Here is a 21,233-nt window from a genome sequence, read left to right on the forward strand (position 1 = left end):
GCGCATTAGCCTTACTACTAGATTTATAAATATACACCTCCATGAACATTCCCGCACTTACTTTCTGCCGACTGTCACACGCTGACGTGACTCACCGTGAGCGCGCGCGCGCGCACCCGCGCGGCACCAATTTGTTTTGGCGGAGGACGCGCGCTCCCCGCTCCTCCCCGACACCCACTGCCCTGGAAACCGGCAGCCAATCAGAGCGCGGAGTGCTCCCGCAGCGCCCGCCCCTACAGCCAATCAGAGCGCAGGGTCCGCCCGCAGCGCCCGCCCCCGCCGCCAGCTGCCGCCAATCAGAATGAGGCCGCTGCCGGTCCCTTGTATTTTTAGTCTGGTACCGGTCACTCAGTGTCCATCCGCGATCTATGTTTACCAGTTACGATGCTTCCATCGACACTTTTTACCTGAAATTTATTATTACAACGATTTGTACCCAGTCACAAACCATCACTGAAGTGATTTCGCTTCGTGTCTTTTGCTGTTCTGTTTGATTTTTAAACAAGAACGAGTTAAAACAACAGGTACTATTTTTCGAGGCCTACATTTAAAGAGCTGGAGCTGGGAGGATGGTGAGGCAGTGACGGATAAGGCTCCCTCAGCCAATCCAGATGAAGCATCTAGGCCCCGCCCCAGATTTAATTAACATAGCGGGAAAGGAGGGCGTGGCCGCCGCCCGCCTGGTGACCAATCGAAACCGTGCAGAGCGGCGGGTCCCCGCCCACCGCCCTGACCTGCAGAATCATAAAGTAGTTTCGGGCACGCGGCCGGCCGGGTGGCTCCGCCCCCTCGTGCCGTGGCGCCGCGGAGGGAGCGAGACTATAAATAGCAGTGCGCTGCGGGCCGATGGCAATGAGTTGTAAACGCTCCCGGGTGGAGGGGGATCTACCTGCGGTGGAAGAGCAGCGCTGCCCACAAGAAGGAAATTATATACTATATATAAAATTAATATAACAACACAAAGATTATTATAAACCAATTTAAAGGACAACAAAAAAAATCGCAACGAACTTCTCCCTCACTGACTGTCCATTTGCACCACCGCCAGGAACAGCCGAGTAAGTACTGGAACATTCTCCGCTGGGGGGGAGCGGGGGGCGATGCCGCATTCGGTCGGTTGATTCGCTGTTATTTGAAGTCGGGCTCCTGGGGAGCGGCGGTTAGAGCCCCTCCCCCGCCCAAGATACCCCTCCCCCGCCCCCCCACCCCAATTACCCTATCCCCGACCCGCACCCCCGTCCAGATCCCCCTCCGATCGACCCTCCCCATCCCCGACCCCCTCCCCAAATACCCCGACCCGCACCCCCATCCTTCCTCCAAATACCCCTCCGACCCGCACCCCACCCACCCCCCACCAAATACCCCGCCGATCCACCCCGACCCCCTCCCCAAATACCCCCTCCCCGACCCGCACCCTCCTCCCTCCCCCACTCAAATACCCCCCGACCTGAATAACCTACCCTCCCCTTCCCCCAATCCATAATCTCACCCCCACCCATACCCAACTTGCCCACTGCAAATCCTAACCTCCTCTGACCTGCCCACCTATCCTCACCCCAGATCTTCTTGCCCCCCAGCCCACCATAATGTCCTAACTGAACACTGCCCCCCTCCCCATCATATCTGCTCAGGGACCGCCCCACTGTTCCCTGAGACCCCTGACCCTCCCCCACTCTGCCCTGGGATGACCTGACCCTCACCTTTTCTCTTCAACCCCGACCACTTCCCAGTCAATCAACTTCACCTTGGGACTCCTTCCCTAACTCTGCTGCCTGAGTTTCTTCTCTTGCCCCATCAACCGCTCTGCCATGACACCTGCTTCCTTCTCCTCCCCTCCCCTTGGTACCCCTCCCCCTCGCACTGACTTGCCCCCTTTGCCTTGGTGCCCCTGTGCTCCAGCTCCCCATATAGTTTCCCCAGTGCCTGCTGCCAGTATTGCATTCCCCTCTCCCCTCATCCCTCGGTGCCCTCACCCCCACACTGCTTAGGGTCCCTTCATCATCCCTCCCTGCGTGCCCTCCCCTCACTATACCAGGGCACGCCACCTCTCCCACCCCCGCTCTGCTTGGAGGCCCCTCCTCTTCTGTCCACCTCTCCTGCACCCACCTTCTTCTCACCGCACTTCCCCCTGACAGACCCCGACCCCATCCATTTACCTCTCCATGATGGACACGCCAAAACACTGTACCTCTAATAACCCTGAAGGAGCAGCCCTCCCTCCTGCAGAACATTATACAGTCTTTAATAAAATGCCGCATATTTGTTCTTGTATTGCCCCTATTCCAAACAATAGCACTGAAATCTTGCTCACCCCTCTGGCAATTAACTCTGTCTGATTGCTGGGTGTAATCACCCTCCTGCAGCTGGAATAAAAGGCTTAGTAATTTAGCTGGCAATTTGCCTGTGGCATTTAAAGGGCTTGCATAAAGCTGGCTGGTGCCTGGTTTTAATCTGCATGGTATTTAAAGGGTGTCTCTGCCCTCCTGGTACTTGGAATCTCTTGATTTGGTATTGAAGGTGCCTATGTTTGGGCCAGCTCTGATATATTGCTCATGTCTTTGGTGTGGCTACGGTTAATCAGGTCATTTGCATTCTGCCTGGTATTTGCAGTCAGTGACGTTCATTCATTCTGTGCACTTCACAATCATGTGTTTGACGTCAATGTGGGACCTGGTGCATAAAAGAAGCTGGGACCTTTCCAAATATAACCCCTCTCCTCTGAACAAACACAACCCTTTTATAAATAATAAAAGAAGCCCACATTTTTCCCCTTTGGATTTGTTGCATGGTTATTTTGAGGATGTTATTTATTCCTGAGCAATGCTGCCGATTCTGCGGATTGCTGCCCTCTGATCTGTTGGTTCAATTGCTCAATCTGTGACGTAGGCACTTGATTTATTTTGAAGGTTGTCAATTTTTTTTTTAATAGCCTGGTTTTAGTTTGATTTGTAATTTTGAGTCAGTGTTTTTCTAAAAAAATACTTGAGGTGCTTGGACATTGGATCCTTTTCGGACGGTGTAAACTTCTGTCTTTATATAGTTTAACATTTAATGCAAGGAACTACATAAGATTAAACTGCAAAGCAGGAAATATTCAAAATTGCTCTGTTGTAACATGAAGATGGAAGTGACATTGAAATCATGGCATTAAAATTTTGCCCTCTTACTTTTGTTTTTTCCCCCCTTCAAGGAACAAACAACATTGCTCACTTGAGGAAAACACAAATTCCACTCTAACCAGCACTTTGTAAGAAACCTGAAGCTTCTGTCTGAGGCGTCCTAAACACTGCCTTTCAGGAGTTAATATATATATTTTTTCTTTTGGTTTGCAACGCAGTTTACAACTCATTCTGGTGACTGAGCAGCTATGCAGCTTGAAATCCAAGTAGCACTCAATTTTATCATCTCGTATTTGTACAATAAACTCCCGAGGCGACGAGTCAACATCTTTGGGGAGGAGTTGGAACGGCTGCTGAAGAAGAAATATGAAGGTCACTGGTATCCAGACAAGCCATACAGAGGGTCTGGGTACAGGTGTGTACACATAGGGGAGGCCATCGACCCAGTCATCGAGCAAGCTGCCAAAGAAAGTGGACTGGACATGAAGGATGTTCGTGACAACCTGCCTCAGGACCTGAGTGTTTGGATAGACCCCTTTGAGGTGTCATATCAGATTGGAGAGAAGGGGCCCATCAAGGTGCTGTATGTGGATGATAACAATGACACCGGGACAGATCTGGACAAAGAAATCAAAAACAGCTTCAACCCTGAGGCCCAGGTGTTTATGCCCATTTGTGACCCAGCTGGGGGCTCATCTGTATCCAGCTCCCCATCTCCCCCATTTGGTCACTCTGCTGCCGTGAGCCCCACTTTCATGCCTCGTTCCGCCCAGCCTTTAACATTCACCACTGCCACTTTTGCTGCTACAAAGTTCGGCTCGACCAAAATGAAGAGCAGCGGCCGCAATAAGGTCGCTCGTGCATCCCCCACTAACCTTGGTTTGAACATGAATAACCTGCTGAAGCAGAAAAACATGTCATCATCCATGCACTCTCTCTATGGGCTTGGTGTGGGCAGCCAGCAGCAACAGCAGAAGACTTCAGCCCTCTCTCCCAATGCCAAGGAGTTTGTTTTCCCTGGCATCCAGGGGCAGGGTGGTACCAGTGCAATGTTCCCAGGGGAGAGTCCCCTAAACCTCAGCCCTCTCCAGTATGGTAATGCCTTCGACATGTTTGCCTATGGAGGCCTCAATGAGAAATCCTTTGTCGATGGTCTGAATTTCAGCCTCAGCAACATGCAGTATTCTAACCAGCAGTTCCAACCAGTCATGGCTAATTAAAAATGGGAAGAAAATTCTATACATTATATATAAATATTAAGCCCTAATCGTAATAGTGTAAACTTAACTGAACCCAAGGGTGTTTTTTCCCCCCTTAATCCCCTTGAATAAATTTTTCCTTTTTTACAAATGTCTTTTGGAATGGGGGGGGGGGGGGGTGGAATAAGCTTGTAGTTTGGCGCTTGGTTATTTAAGAAGCTTCAAAGTTTTGTTTTTGCCAACCAAGCACAAAAATGATTTTATATGGACTGTGTACCTTTTTAAAAATAAAAATAAATAAAAAAAGCAAAATAGAAAAATGTTGCGGAGACGAGACCTCCTCAAACAGTATTTACACTTGGACAGGACATGGGCTGATTTAACAATTGGCACTAATAAAAGTGGGATTTCTGGTCTTTTTGTAATTGTATAATTTAATTTAGTATGAAGTTTGTAAAATATCAGAGTATATATTGTTTCTACAACACGGTATTGCATTTATATCTTTTTACTACAGTGATCTGTGATGGCTGCAATAGCTTGCATTCTATTTTTTTTTACAAATCGTTGTAAAAAAAATTAATCCTTATTCAGAGGCATCAAACTACTCTTAAGATTGTGTACAGGATATTCCTTAGTGATGGTGTTTAAAGTGTAGAAATTTCAGCTTTTTTTGGAAAACATGAGAGTTGTATTTTCTGTTAAGAGTTTAAAAAAAGTAAAAATAAATTTTTTTTGCTATATATTATGGACAAATGTAATCGTAAATATTAATTTTGTACCTACCTTGTGCAATACTTGATAAAAACAGTATAACAAAAGTATTTTGAGTCTGTGTCTTCACTGTTTAAGAGGGACTGATAGTTTATATTGGTAAAGGTTTGTATTAAAATAATTCAAAAATAATGTCTTGGGGCTTCCTTTCCTCTGCTTCTTATCACTAATGCACCCATTTGTATATACTAATTACTGTAGGTAAAGACCTGAACACTTTTTAAAATCTTGGTTGCAATATTTTAAAATTTTCTGAATTCCTCACCATTCCCAAAATTGCATTCTGATTTTCAAAACCTAGATCTATAAATTCAATTGCCCAAAATAAACTGGAGCAGAGGATCTGTGTTTTATTGATCTGTTCACCCTTTTTAATACAAAAACAAGCCAATAGTATTCTCATTTAGAAGGTTCTGTGATCTAATCAAGATGTCTAAAATGACTGCAGCTTTGAGAAGGTAGATACAGAAACTATTTGATTGGTTATGGGGACTTGTTCAGGAGTGAAACAGTGCTTTCTCCACAGGCTGCTTGAAATCTGGAACTCTTCCCCAGAAAGCTGTGGAAGTTAAGGTGCAGTTAAAATTTTATTGCAGATTTCTTTTGTGTTATGATAGCTGGGGAAATGAAGCAAAGGCGAGTAAATAGTTGAGGTACAGATAAGCTTTGATCTAACTGAGTGAACAGGCTCAAGTGGCTGAATTGCCTCTTGTTTCTAAGCTTTCTGTAACTAGCATTTGCACCTTTTTTGTGATGTCCACTGTGTGTAGATAGATGCTCTGTGCCAATTGTTCCATTTCTTATACTTCAGGTACAACATTTTTTCTCTGCAGTTGGTATGTGAACTGTAGTGGATGGATATTTCTCGAGTAACATTGACCTATGAATATTTGTAAAAGTAAAACTTTAACTCTGTTGTAGTGGTGATTATGCTGCACAGTGACACTTGATGCTCCTTACTTTAGGAGAGGAGCTTTCCTCAAGTAAACTTTTTTTTAAAAGTTGAAGCAAATCCTGCTTTTCCTGTTTGCATTGGCATATTCGGTGGAATGAGATGAAGAAGCTGCACTGTAACAGCTTCAGCACGAGCACCATTCCCTTGCCAATGTGGATCTGTGTGAGAGCATGGACAAACAGTGATGGGTGGTAGACTGTGCAACTGAGGGTGACATCGCAGCCTTGCCTGGCACCCCCATGTTCACTAGATTGTGATCGGGGCGGGAGGAACCAAGCAGCTGTTGGATCAGTGTTCATTCTCAGCACTTGCTCAAGGCCAGAAAAGGAATCGTTGTGTATTTTAAACCACAGATAAACAAAGATGTGCTAATCAATTGGGCAGGGGACTGTTTGAGCAAAAAAAGGTGACTAAACCATAGTTCTATGTAAGAGGATTTTTAAACCCTGCTATGTTGCTTTCCATAAAATTTGCACCTAGAACCACATAACAATCATAAGATTATTCTGGCAGAGTAATCAGCTTATCTGTGCAGGCTCTGAAAGCAATTCACCACCTTTTAAGAGTAATGGTGCCCACACATGCGATAAATATGGCAATATTAGTTTTTGGCTCTTGTCCTGACAGTTTAATTAACAATGTGGGCGTGGGGGGTGTAGATTAAACTCGGGTGATTTCATTCCAAAGGGCCTATTGTGCTTTTTTTAAAAAAACAAAGTATACTGCAGTCTATTCCCCTGGCAGATTAGAACTTGCTTACATATTGTGTGCTTTGAGCCTGATCATAAAATTGTGACAGCACAGAAGGCCATTTGGCCCATTGTGACCATGCTGGCACCCCCTAAGGAGCATTTCACATACCACAACCCTACAAATTGTTCTTTTCCCAGATATTTGGAAAGTGTATAAAAAGCTACATCAGAGAAGCAGGCCACTCTGCCCATGTTCGTGCCAGCTGAAAAATGGACCCCCCCCCCACCCATCTAATCCCATTTTCTAGCACTTAGTCCATAACCCTGGACTTCAGGCACATATCCAGGCATGTTTAGATCAGTTGGGAGTTTCTGCCTCTAGTACTCTTTTTCAGGCAGCAAGTTCCAGGCCCCCACAACTCTCTGGGTGAAAACATTTTTCGTCATTTTCCCCTCTAAGCATTTGACCATCCACTTGGTATCTAAGTTCCCTATCCATTGAACACACTGTTAAGGGAAATCTTTCCTTCCCATCCACTCTATCCAAAACCTTGTACAAATCCCCTCTCCTGCTCCAAGTAGAACAACTAATTCTAAGAGAACCCTTGGGACGAGTGATCATAATATGGTAGAATTCCTTGTCAAGGTGGATAATGATGTAGTTGATTCTCAGACCAGGGTTCTGAATCTCAGTAAAGGTAACTGTGATGGTATGAAGCATGAATTGGCCATGACCGACTGGAAAACATTACGGAAAGGAAATGCAATGGCAGGCATTTAAAGAACAAATAGATGAACTCCAGAAGTTGTTCCTGTTTGGTGCAAGGGTGGAAAGGGAATTGTGGCCAAACCATGGCTTACAAGGAAAATTGGAGATAGTATCCGATTCAAGGAAGAAGCATACAAATTGGCCAGAAAAAGCAATAAGCCTGAGGATTGGGAGCAGTTTAAAATTCAGCGAAGAACCAAGAGATTGGTTAAGAAGGGAAAGGTAGAGTATGAAAGTAGGCTGGTGGGAAACATAAAAACTGCCTGTAAAAGTTTCTGTAGGTATGTAAAGAGAAAAAGATTGACAAAAACGAATGTAGGCCCCTTGCAATCAGAAACGGGAGAATTTATAACAGAATAAAGAAATGGCTGAGGAATTAAATTTGTACATTGTTTCATGTCTTCCTTTGTGAAGACTGAAGCAATGTACCAAAAGTGCTGAGAGAAACAAGCTTTAATGAGGAGCTGAAGGAAATCAGCATTAGTAAAGAAATGATTTTGGGGGGATTGAAGGTGGATAAGTCTCCAGGTCCTGATAATCTTCACCCCAGAGTACTTGGGGAAGGGGCCCTGGAAATAGTAGATCCGTTGGTGGTTATTTCCCAAAATTCTTTGGACTCTGGAATAGTTCCTACAGATTGGAGGGTAGCTAAGTAAGCCTGCAATTCAAACGGGGGGGAGAGATGAAACAGGGAACTATAAACCAGTGAGTCAAATGTAGGTACTGGGGAAGTTGCTAAGAGCCTATTATCAAGGATTTTATAATAGAACATAGAACAGTACAGCACAGAACAGGCCCTTCGGCCCACGATGTTGTGCCGAGCTTTATCTGAAACCAAGATCAAGCTATCCCACTCCCTATCATCCTGGTGTGCTCCATGTGCCTATCCAATAACCGCTTAAATGTTTCTAAAGTGTCTGACTCCACTATCACTGCAGGCAGTCCATTCCACACCCCAACCACTCTCTGCGTAAAGAACCTACCTCTGATATCCGTCCTGTATCTCCCACCACGAACCCTATAGTTATGCCCCCTTGTAATAGCTCCATCCACCCGAGGAAATAGTCTTTGAACGTTCACTCTATCTATCCCCTTCATCATTTTATACACCTCTATTAAGTCTCCCCTCAGCCTCCTCCGCTCCAGAGAGAACAGCCCTAGCTCCCTCAACCTTTCCTCATATGACCTACCCTCCAAACCAGGCAGCATCCTGGAAGGCAGTGGTATAATCAGACAAAGTCAGCATGGATTTACAAAAGGGAAATCATGCTTGACGAATCTAATGGAATTTTTTGAAGATGTAACTAGTTGTGTTGACTGAGGAGAACCAGTAGATGTGGTTTATTTAGACAGAAGGCTATTGACAAGGTCTCATAAACTATGTAAAGTTAAAGCATATGGGATTGCAGGTAATGTCTTGAGATGGATAGAATGCTGGTGAGCAGATAGGAAGCAGGGCATAAATGGGTCTTTTTCTGATTGGCAGACAGTGACTAGTGGGGTTCTGCAGGGATCTGTGCTAAGACCCCAACTGTTCACATTATATATTAATGATTTGGAAGAGGGAACTGAATGTATTATCTCAATTTGCAGATGATACCAAGTTGGGTGGGAGGGTGAGCTGAGAGGAGGATGCAGAAATGCTTGTGTGATTTGGACAGGCTGAGTGTGTGGGTATCTGAATGGCAGATGCAGTATAATGTGAATAAGTGAGGTTATCCACTTTGGTAGCAATAATAGGAAGACATTACTTGAATGGGTATAAATTGAGAAAGGTGGATACTCCACAAGACCTTGGAGTCTTTGTGCATCAGTTGCTGAAAGTGAGCAGGTACAGCAGGCAGTAAAGAAGGCAAATGGTATGTTGGCCTTCATAGTGAGGATTTGGGTATAGGGATAGGGATATTTTGCTGCAATTGGATAGGGCATTGGTGAGGCCACACCTGGAGTATTGTCTGCAGTTTTGGTGTCCTTATCTGAGGAAGGATGTCCTTGCTATAGAGGGAGTACAGTGAAGGTTTACCAGGCTGATTCCTGGGATGGCAGGTCTGTCATATGAAGAGAAACTAAGTCAGTTAGAATTATATTCACTGGAGTTTAGAAGAGTGAGAGGGGATCTCATAGAAACTTATAAAATTCTAACGGGATTGACAGGGTAGACTCAAAGAATGTTCCCAATGGTGGGAGAGTCCAGAACTAGGGGTCATAGTTTAAGGATAAGGGGTAAACCTTTTGGAACTGAGGTGAGGAGAAATTTCTTCACCGAGAGTGATGAATGTGTGGAAGTCACTTCCACAGAATGTAGTTGAGGCCAGAACGTTGTATGATTTCAAGAAAAAATTAGATATAGCTCTTGGAGCTCAAGGGATATGGGGGAAGGGGGAATCAGGACATTGAATTCAATGATCAGCCATGATAATGGTGGAACAGGCACAAAGGGCTGAATGGCCTACTTCTTGTTTCTATATTTAACCCCAATCTATCCCATCTTTCTTCATAGCTACAATCCTTTCTTGTCCTGACAACATCCTCTGTACCTTCTCTCGTGAAATAACATTCTTTAATAAGGTGACCAGAACAGCACACATTTCTTTAATTGTGGCTCAACTAGTGTCTTATACAGTTCTGGCATTACTTCCCTGCCTTGGTGAACCTCACTGGAAATATCCTTCTGGTCTCAAAAGTATCAAACATTGCCCTTTGCAATTTTGTATTCCCTTGGATCCCATGGGTTTTTAACTAGCCTGCTCTGTGGGACCTTGTCAAAAGCCTGGCTAAAATCCATGTAGGTCGCAGCTGCGCTACCCTCGTCAACCCTCAAAAAATTAAATCAATTTAGTCAGACACAAAGTTCCCTTGACAAATTCCTGCTGACTGCTCTTGACCTGTGTCTTTCGAAGTGAGTTTGAGCTCATCCGTGCCTGCGATAGGACGATTGACCATCTACCTTGGTGGGATTTGAGCCTTATACCCCAGAGCATTGCTCTAGGTCTGTGGTTTACCAGTTCAGCAACCTATGCCACTAAGCCACAGGAGGAAGTCCGAAGTGATAGCTCATCCTGTGTCTCAGAATTGATTCCAATAACTTACCCACAACTGAGATTAGACTGACTGGCTTGTAATTATTTGGTTTATTCCCCCCCTCCATTTTTTTGAACAGAGATACAACCTCCATTGTGGATATAGTGTTACTGGGTAGCTGCACTTCTCAGAGAAAATTTTAGTGAATGTAGTGTTTTTGGTTACTTTTGTTAAATACATAATGTTTAAAATTGACAGACTCCTTTTTGTTCAGTAAAGGGCAGGTTTCAGATTTTCAGAATAGAAATAGCTTAAAGTAATCTTGAAAAATGATTGCCAAATGGTTCTGGTTACTGTTCTAATGATTTAGAACATAGAACATAGAACATAGAACATTACAGCACAGAACAGGCCCTTCGGCCCACGATGTTGTGCCGACCTTCATCTGAAACCAAGATCAAGCTATCCCACTCCCTACCATCCTGGTGTGCTCCATGTGCCTATCCAATAACCGCTTAAATGTTCCTAAAGTGTCTGACTCCACTATCACTGCAGGCAGTCCATTCCACACCCCAACCACTCTCTGCGTGAAGAACCTACCTCTGATATCCTTCCTATATCTCCCACCATGAACCCTATAGTTATGCCCCCTTGTAATAGCTCCATCCACCCGAGGAAATAGTCTTTGAACGTTCACTCGATCTATCCCCTTCATCATTTTATAAACCTCTATTAAGTCTCCCCTCAATCTCCTCCGCTCCAGAGAGAACAGCCCCAGCTCCCTCAACCTTTCCTCATAAGACCGACACTCCAAACCAGGCAGCATCCTGGTAAATCTCCTCTGCACTCTTTCCAGCGCTTCCACATCCTTCTTATAGTGAGGTGACCAGAACTGCACGCAATATTCCAAATGCGGTCTCACCAAGGTCCTGTACAGTTGCAGCATAACCCCACGGCTCTTAAACTCCAACCCCCTGTTAATAAAAGCTAACACACTATATGCCTTCTTCACAGCTCTATCCACTTGAGTGGCAACCTTTAGAGATCTGTGGATATGGACCCCAAGATCTCTCTGTTCCTCCACAGTCTTCAGAACCCTACCTTTGACCCTGTAATCCACATTTAAATTAGTCCTACCAAAATGAATCACCTCACATTTATCAGGGTTAAACTCCATTTGCCATTTTTCAGCCCAGCTTTGCATCCTATCTATGTCTCTTTGCAGCCTACAACAGCCCTCCACCTCATCCACTACTCCACCAATCTTGGTGTCATCAGCAAATTTACTGATCCACCCTTCAGCCCCCTCCTCTAAGTCATTAATAAAAATCACAAAGAGCAGAGGACCAAGCACCGATCCCTGCGGCACTCCGCTAGCAACCTGCCTCCAGTCCGAAAATTTTCCATCCACCACCACCCTCTGTCTTCGATCAGATAGCCAGTTACCTATCCAATTGGCCAACTTTCCCTCTATCCCACACCTCCTTACTTTCATCATAAGCCGACCATGGGGGACCTTATCAAACGTGATTTGTGGTTATTATCAAACGTGACTTGTGGTTATTATGCAGAAAAATTAGTGTGAAGAAAGGGAGGATATCTCCTAAAGATAAGTAAAAGGTCACATCATTAATCCCCTTCAGGAGATTGAAGTAGGAAGCATTCATGGTCTGCACCAGCTGTTGGAGGGAAAATGTTCACCAGGTAGGAAAGATAACTCTTCAGTCTATATGGTTATTCCTGGGAAGTTCACTATTGGTTGATGGATCTGGTTCCTGGGATATGGAAGCTCAGTCACTGAGTATGTTTAAAGGAGAGATTGACCGATTTTGAAATACCAATGACACAAATTAAATTAATATGGGGATAGTGTGGGGGAAAAGACATTGAAGTGGGTGATCATCTAGGATTGTATTGAATAGTGGAGCAGGTGCGATGGGCTGAATGGTCTACTGCTCCTTATGAACTGGATGGAGCTCCTTTTCATTTCAGTGGTCCCAAAGCCATGATAAAGAACAAGACATTACAGAGATAGGAGGTATCAACAAAAAGCGATTGGGCATTTGCAAGCTTTGAATTTAGAACTCTGGAATGGGGGAAAGAATTTGCTTTTACACAGCATCTTGGGCGCTCCAAAGAGCCAATGAGGTACTTTTATACAAAAACGGAGAATGCTGAAAATCTCAGCAATCTGGCAGCATCTATAGAGAGAGAAAACAGAGTTAACCTTTTGAGTCAATTTGAATCTTGGTTGGAACTAAAAGAGGGAAAATGTGTTGGACATTATACTGGGAGAGAGTCCAACAAAATGTAGTAAACATAAGAACAAGAGACAGATGGCCCAGTTGATGGGGAGGGGGTGTGGTTTGTATTGAGACAAAAAACTATATGGAATTTTTTTTTGAAAGGGGGTTAAGGTGGAGGAGAAAGGTCCCAATCTAAAGTTGTTGAACTCAATGTTGAGTCTGAGGGCTGTAACATGTCTAATCAGAAGATGAAGTGCTGCTCCTCCAACTTGCATTGGGCTTCGCTGGATTAATGCACCAGGACTAACGTGGGCGTGAGAGCAAGGTGCTGAGTTAAAAAAGATGGATGAGGACTTGTTTTAAGATCTCATCTGAAAATGGGACCTCTGCCAATGTAGCACTTTCCCAGGACTGCATTGGAATATCAACTTGGTTTGTGTACTTGAGTTTCTGGACTGGGATTTGACCCATAATCTTCTAATTCTGAGGTGAGAGTGCTACCAATTGAATTATGGCTCTCATGGGGGTAAAGTGAGGTGTGGAATTGAGATAAAGTTACAGTTCTTCAGAAATAAGTGTTGAAATGGATTTGTGGTTTAAATTTTATTCCTTCATGAGATGTGGATGTCGCTGGAAAGGTCAACACTTGTTGCCCATCTCTAATTGCCCTTAAAATGAGTGGCTTGTTTGGCTATTTCAGAGGACAGTTGAGTCAACCACATTGCTGTGCGTCTGGAGTCGCATGTAGGCCAGACCAGGTAAGGATGGAAGATTTACTTCCTTAAAGAACATCAGTGAACCAAATGGGTTTCTATGACGATCAGAGAGAGTTTTGTGGTCATCGTTACTGAGATTAGCTTTATATTCCAGATTTTATTAATGAAATTTCAATTCCGCCAGTTGTTGTGGTGGCGTTTGAAACTCTGCCCCCAGAGCCTTAGCCTTTAGATGACTAGTTTGGTGACGTTGCCAGTATTGCTGCAGTTATAAAGCAGAGGTGTTCCCCCCTCTGAGACTGACATCAAAACACTGAGTGTGGAGTGGTATGATCTGCTCTTCAGCAACTTTTAGTGGTTAAACCAAAATAACTCCCTAACACTCTCTCTCAATAAGAAGTCTCACAACACCAGGTTAAAGTCCAACAGGTTTAATTGGTCGCAAAAGCCACTTTACCAAATAAACCTGTTGGACTTTAACCTGGTGTTGTGAGACTTCTTACTGTGTTTACCCCAGTCCAATGGCGGCATCTTCACATCACTCTCTCTCAACTCAGCAAGTAACTATTTGTTTATCTAGCTGACAATTAGATAATCTAACTAACACATTAACCTATTAACAAACTGAATAAAACAAGATTGTAAATACAATTCCCACTCAAAATAAAATTTAGTCACTCTCTCAATTATAATCAGTTTTGGTGTCTTCAGAATATTCTGAGCTTTCTCTGATTCTTCTGTCTGGAACTCTTCTTTGGTACCTTCACAATCAAGATGGTGCTGTCTCTTAAGACATAAATGAGGCTATGAGAGCTAGCTCCTCCCTCCTCCTCCCCCCTCCCCCCTCCCTCTTCTCCCCCCCCCCCCCCCCATCCCTCCCTCCCCAGCTGAACTAAGAGTTGTTACTCTGGCAGATGCTGTCTGCTTTTGTCCCACTGCCACCCTTTTATACCTATGATGATACATCAATATCCCCAACAATATGATTGCTCCTCGGCTGTCAACACCATAAAATTTAAATTTAATAGGTTATTAGTATCTAAGTGCCTAATTCAAATTGGTTGAATTTTTAAAAAAATTGAAAATCCCAAAAGCCTGTTGCCTTGGTAACACTGCTGCTTGGCCTTTTGATACAAATGTTTCATTTTGGATCTTTTATTTTGGGCTCTGTGTACTTGCATTTTATTAACTTTCTAAGCACCGTCTTTTTAATGGAACCGTGCAATGCTTTCTTTCTAGCACTTTACAATTTTACAAACACCAATCTAAAATTACTCTACCCAACTTCGCAACACTATTGTCTCCTCCGCAGGAACTGAGTTTGAGAATAGAGCCGTACACGAGTTAGATGATGGAGTAAATTGAGAGAATGCGACGTGGACTTTGGGTGCCTGGGTCCCAAGCAAATTGGCATTGGTCTTACTAATAAGCTGTGAAAAAAAACCTGGCTCACTTGTACTTGAGGCTGGAGCAGGAGTGTAGCAGACGATGATGGAATGTAGGTTGGCAGTGTGCTTGCATTTGAAAGCTGACTACTTGCAGTTAAGAAAGAGAGCCTATAAATGAGGATGGAAGGACGTGAGGGCTGAAACCTTGGGGAACACTGAGTATCATATCAGCAGGTTAGTGAGGTTGTGTTAGTGACTAAGACCATCAACAGAAGCCTGTACTGAAGCTTTCGGCACTAACTGTAAACCTCAAAATTCCAAAACCTGGTAGGACGTAGCTGGCAAGTTTGTTATTGTTTAAAAAGGACACCACTGTTCAATCAAAATAACTAAATTTGGTAATCGAAATACTGCAGATGCTGGAATCTGAAACAAGAACAAAATGCTGGAAAAACTCAGCAGGCCTGACAGTATCTGTAAGGAGAGAAAGCAAGGGTTAACTTTGAGTCCATCTGGCTCTTTGACAGATCTAAAGAGAGGGAGCGATTAAATTTGTCACTATTTTTAACAAACCCCATCTTTCTGTGGTACTGTTTAATCCATGGTGAGGGATTAATTACGTGACGGTATCTGGGAGTGAGTGTAAGTTTGGAGCATTCAAATCTGGAAGAGCCTGAGTAAGACAGGGTAACGTGCACAGTCTAAAGCAGATGTAGAACAGATTTTAAAATTCCTCTTGTCTGGAATGGCCAAGGTAGAGTAGAAAAGAATCCTTCTGAAACCACTTGGCCAGATAACGGATTTGTTCCCAACGATTAATCCAGAGTCCCAAGGAATTCTTAGCTCCTGAGTCCAAATGCTTCGGTTTTCAGCTGGTGTGCAGAAACACTGGGTGATTGAACTCTGCACTTTGACCTTGTTACAACCTCTAAAATTACAAGGAAATGGAAAGGTTAGCATTTGTGTTGTGCCTTGCACCATCTTAAAATGCCCCAGAACACTTTACAATCAATGAAGCACTTTGGAAGTGTAGCCACTGTTGTAACGTAGGAAATGTGATGGCCAGTCTCTACACAGCAAGATCCCGCAAGCAGTATTGAGATAATGACCGTATGATCTTTTTATTGATGTTGGTTGAGTGATTACTATTGGCGAAGACACTCTGGGTTGGCTGCACTGCTCCTGTTCGAATATTGTCGTGGGAGCTTTTATGACCACTTGAAGGGCAGGTGGGCTTCAGTTAACATATCGTTCAAAAGATGGCACCTTTGGCAGTGCAGCACTCCCTCAGCAATGCACCGGAGTCTACATTTTGTACTAAAGTCTCTGTAATGGATCTTGACTCAGAAATAAGTGTGTTACCCATTAAGCCATGACTGACACCACAACTCCAAGTAAATCCAAGATACAGCTGGACTCATTGGACCTTATGTTTATTTTTCTCAGCTGTATTTTGTATTTAATCCCAGATTTCCTCCCCACATCCTCACGCCCACTTACTCTCCCCATCCCCAGTGGTCCTTGGCATGTTGTCTATGTTGCCAGAAAGCCTAATTTGTGGCCATTACTTTCTGCCTATCACCACCTTCTCCACTTCTATCCCAACCCTTGTTTCCAGGATTAAAAACACGAAGAACAGCTGATATGGGCTGTAAAAGGAAGAGAGATAAAGATAGCATTCCATTTCCCTGATTATGTCACCTCATCATATGCTATTGTTGCAGTGCCAAATGTGTATTTTAGCAACTATTTCTAAATTTTAAAAAATACTTGGGTTTAAATCCTAGTTTCAGAGGTGATTGTTTTGGATGTAGAGAGGCTGAGGTTTCCCAGGACATGTGACACGACCTCCAGGAATACATTCAATCAGAGTTGGCCACCTTATCACAGTCTCATTGCTTCAATAAAATCAGGATTGACTATAACAACTGAAAAAAAAATCAACCCCACTACACCAACGTGTCTCATTTGAAAGTTGGAAAAGCCTGTGCTAGGCCAGAGAGGCAACCACCAGAAAATTGTGTCATCAAAGTTGGCCCAGAAAGACCATGCCTAATGCTTGTTATTTATATTTAACTGTCCTCGTGAGCTAAATATATCATAGAAATAAAATGGGTCTTTCCTGTGCTCTCCATATTTAGACAGAGTGAACGCAGGTGGCCCTCCGTGCTCTGAGAAATATGTACAATTGAAAATGAAGCTGCACCCACAAAGGAACAGTCCTGCGACAGGCTAGAGTTCATGGCCCAGGTGTAATCTCATAGACAGTATGATGATAATGGTTAGAACATCAGAAACACTAGCTACAGAGATTCAACAACTGCAAAACATTGGATCTGATTCACGTCAAAAAGACCTCCAGGCGAAGGTACATCAGAGTTAGATACAGAGTAAAGCTCCCTCTACACTGTCCCCATCAAACACTCCCAGGACAGGTACAGCATTGGGTTAGATACAGAGTAAAGCTCCCTCTGCACTGTCCCCATCAAACACGATGTGGAGATGCCGGCATTGGACTGGGGTACAAAGAACAATACAGCACAGGAACAGGCCCTTCGGCCCTCCAAGCCCGTGCCGCTCCCCGGTCCAGGATTGAATCCTGAATCCAGGATCCCCGCCCAATTTTCCAGCCTATCTACATCCTAATATCCTATCCACCGAGCTGTCCCTTACAGCTACGATGCTTTGTTCATCACAACCTATTAACTCACCCCCACCCCCCCCCCATTTCAGACCATGTGATCTCCAGGGAGAGGCGAAAGCCCAGAGTGAAAACCCCAGGGCCAATATGGGGAAAAAAAAATCTGGGAAATTCCTCTCCGACCCCCTGAGGCGATCGAAACGAGTCCAGGAGATTACACTGGCCCTGATCAGAAAATGCTTGTGGAGATGCCGGCGTTGGACTGGGGTAAACACAGTAAGAAGTTTAACAACACCAGGTTAAAGTCCAACAGGTTTATTTGGTAGCAAAAGCCACACAAGCTTTCGAGGCTCTGAGCCCCTTCTTCAGGTGAGTGGGAATTCTGTTCACAAACAGAACTTATAAGACACAGACTCAATTTACATGAATAATGGTTGGAATGCGAATACTTACAACTAATTAGTTGTAAGTATTCGCATTCCAACCATTATTCATGTAAATTGAGTCTGTGTCTTATAAGTTCTGTTTGTGAACAGAATTCCCACTCACCTGAAGAAGGGGCTCAGAGCCTCGAAAGCTTGTGTGGCTTTTGCTACCAAATAAACCTGTTGGACTTTAACCTGGTGTTGTTAAACTTCTTACAGAAAATGCTTCCCAACCCTATTCATTTCCACTTCTGCTTTACGAACACCATCTGAATTCCCTGCCCCTGAGACAGGTTCCCAACTATCCGCAGTCTCGCTCTGTACTGGCACCAGCAAGATGATCATAGAATGAAGCCTTGAAACGAGAAACAAAGAACAATTGGCCCGCGCCGCTCCCTGGTCCAAACTAGACCACTCTTTTGTATCCCTCCATTCCCACTCCGTTCATATAGCTGTCTAGATAAGTCTTAAACGTTCCCAGTGTGTCCGCCTCCACCACCTTGCCCGGCAACACATTCCAGGCCCCCACGACCCTCTGTGTAAAATATGTCCTTCTGATATCTGTGTTAAACCTCCCCCCCTTCACCTTGAACCTATGACCCCTCGTGAACGTCACCACCGACCCGGGGAAAAGCTTCCCACCGTTCACCCTATCTATGCCTTTCATAATTTTATACACCTCTATTAAGTCTCCCCTCATCCTCCGTCTTTCCAAGGAGAACAACCCCAGTTTCCCCAATCTCTCCTCATAACCAAGCCCCTCCATACCAGGCAACATCCTGGTAAACCTCCTCTGTACTCTCTCCAAAGCCTCCACGTCCCTCTGGTAGTGTGGCGACCAGAACTGGACGCAGTAAGACAGTTAGAGTAAGACAGTAAGAGTTTTAACAACACCAGGTTAAAGTCCAACAGGTTTATTTGGTAGCAAATGCCATTAACTTTCGGAGCGCTGCTCCTTCGTCAGATGGAGTGGATATCTGCTCTCAAACAGGGCATACAGAGACACAAAATCAAGTTACAGAAGACTGATTAGAATGCGAATCTCTACAACCAACTAGGTCTTAAAGATACAGACAATGTGAGTGGAGGGAGCATTAAGCACAGGTTAAAGAGATGTGTATTGTCTCCAGACAGGACAGCCAGTGAGATTCTGCAAGTCCAGGAGGCAAGCTGTGGGGGTTACTGGTAGTGTGACATGAGCCCAAGATCCCGGTTTAGGCTGTCCTCGTGTGTGCGGAACTTGGCTATCAGTTTCTGCTCAGCGACTCTGCGCTGTCGTGTGTCGTGAAGGCCGCCTTGGAGAACGCTTACCCGAAGATCAGAGGCTGAATGCCCGTGACCGCTGAAGTGCTCCCCCACAGGAAGAGAACAGTCTTGCCTGGTGATTGTCGAGCGTTCATTCATCCGTTGTCGTAGCGTCTGCATAGTTTCCCCAATGTACCATGCCTCGGGACATCCTTTCCTGCAGCGTATCAGGTAGACAATGTTGGCTGAGTTGCAAGAGTAGGTACCGTGTACCTGGTAGATGGTGTTCTCACGTGAGATGGTGGCATCCGTGTCGATGATCCGGCACGTCTTGCATCGAACACTCCCAGGACAGGTACAGCACAGATACAGAGTAAAGCTCTTTCTACACTGTCGCAGAGTCTCACTGGCTGTCCTGTCTGGAAACAATACACATCTCTTTAACCTGTCTTGATGCTCTCTCCACTCACATTGTTTGTACCTTAAAGACTTGATTAGCTGTAAGTATTCGCATTCCAACCATTATTCTGTAAATTGAGTTTGTGTCTTTCTATGCCCTGTTTGTGAACAGAATTCCCACTCACCTGAAGAAGGAGCTTAAGGCTCCAAAAGCTTGTGGCTTTTGCTACCAAATAAACCTGTTGGACTTTAACCTGGTGTTGTTAAACTTCTTACTGTGTTTACCCCAGTCCAACGCCAGCATCTCCACATCATGACAGACAGAAGGCAGAGAGTGGGATATACGGGTCCTTTTCAGGATGGCAACTGGTGACTAGTGCCGTTCCACAGGGGTCTGTGTTGGGTCCACAACTTTTCACTGTATACATTAATGATCTGGACGATGGAACTGAGGGCATGGTTGCTAAATTTACAGATGATACAAAGATATGTAGAGGGACAGGCAGTGTTGAGGAAGTGGGGAGGCTGCAGAATGACTTGGACAGGCTAGGGAAGTGGGCAAAGAAGTGGCAGATGGAATACAATGTGGGGCAGTGTGAGGTTATGCACTTTGGTAGGAAGAATATAAGCGTAGATTATTTTCTAAATGGGGAAAAGCTTTGGAAATCTGCGAGAGAAGGTTCAGGACTCTCAAGGTAATATGCAGGTTCAATTGGCAGTTAGGAAAGCAAATTCAATGTTAGCATTCATTTCTGGAGGGCTAGAATACAAGAGCAGAGATGTACTGCTGAGGCTGAATAAGGCTCTATTCAGACCCCATTGGAATATTGTGAACAGTTACGGGCCCCATAGCTAAGGAAGGATGTGCTGGCCTTGGAGGGAGTCGAGAGGAGGTTCACAAGAATTATCCCAGGAATGAAGGGTTCGTCATATGAGAAATGGTTGAGAAGTCTGGGCCTATACTCGATGAAGTTTAGAAGGATGAGGGGAGATCTAATTGAAGCTGGCAGAATACTGAGATAGAGTGGAAGTGGAGAGGATGTTTCCACTAGTTGGAGAGACTAGAACTCTAAGTTACAACCTCAGAGTGAATGGGCGCTCCTTTTAAAACTGAGATGAGGAGGGATTACTTCAGCTAGAGGGTGGTGAATCAGTGGAACTCATTGCCACAGAAGGCTGTGGAGGCCGGGTCATTGAGTGTCCCTAAGACAGAGGAGATAGATAGGTTCTTGATCAATAAGGGGATCAAGATTACGGGGAGAAGGCAGGAGAATGGGAATGAGAATCATATCAGCCTCTGGTGATGATCTTTGCGTCGTCGATGGAGACGGGAGAGGTGCTGGAGGATTGGAGGATTGCGGATGTGGTTCCTATTTTCAAGAAGGGGAATAGGGATAGCCCAGGAAATTACCAACCGATGAGTCTAACCTCAGTGGTTGGTAAGCTGATGGGGAAGATCCTGAGGGACAAGATTTATGAGCATTTAGAGAGGTTTAGTATGCTCAAGAATACTCAGCATAGCTTTGTCAAAGGCAGATCGTGCCTTACGAGCCTGGTGGAGTTCTTAGAAGATGTGACTAAACACATTGACGAAGGGAAAGCGGTAGATGTGGTTTATATGGACTTTAGCAAGGCGTTCGATAA

The 21,233-nt window shown here is 44.6% G+C and overlaps 1 protein-coding gene across 2 annotated transcripts; it reads left to right on the plus strand.

Moving 5' to 3' along the window:
- Positions 1-833: 833 nt before the first annotated feature.
- tob1a (transducer of ERBB2, 1a) lies at positions 834-5,142 on the plus strand. Of its 2 annotated transcripts, none has more exons than XM_078225860.1 (2): positions 834-1,058; positions 3,191-5,142. In XM_078225860.1, exon 2 carries the CDS (start codon positions 3,368-3,370, stop codon positions 4,337-4,339), a length of 972 nt encoding a protein of 323 aa, XP_078081986.1. In that variant the 5' UTR covers positions 834-1,058; positions 3,191-3,367; the 3' UTR covers positions 4,340-5,142. The 2 variants fall into 2 exon arrangements, with proteins under 2 accessions (XP_078081986.1, XP_078081987.1); XM_078225861.1 differs by having other exon boundaries at positions 3,338-5,142.
- The last annotated feature ends 16,091 nt before the right edge of the window (positions 5,143-21,233 follow it).

Source organism: Mustelus asterias, chromosome 12, assembly GCF_964213995.1.
Source record: "Mustelus asterias chromosome 12, sMusAst1.hap1.1, whole genome shotgun sequence".
Lineage (NCBI taxonomy): Eukaryota > Metazoa > Chordata > Chondrichthyes > Carcharhiniformes > Triakidae > Mustelus > Mustelus asterias.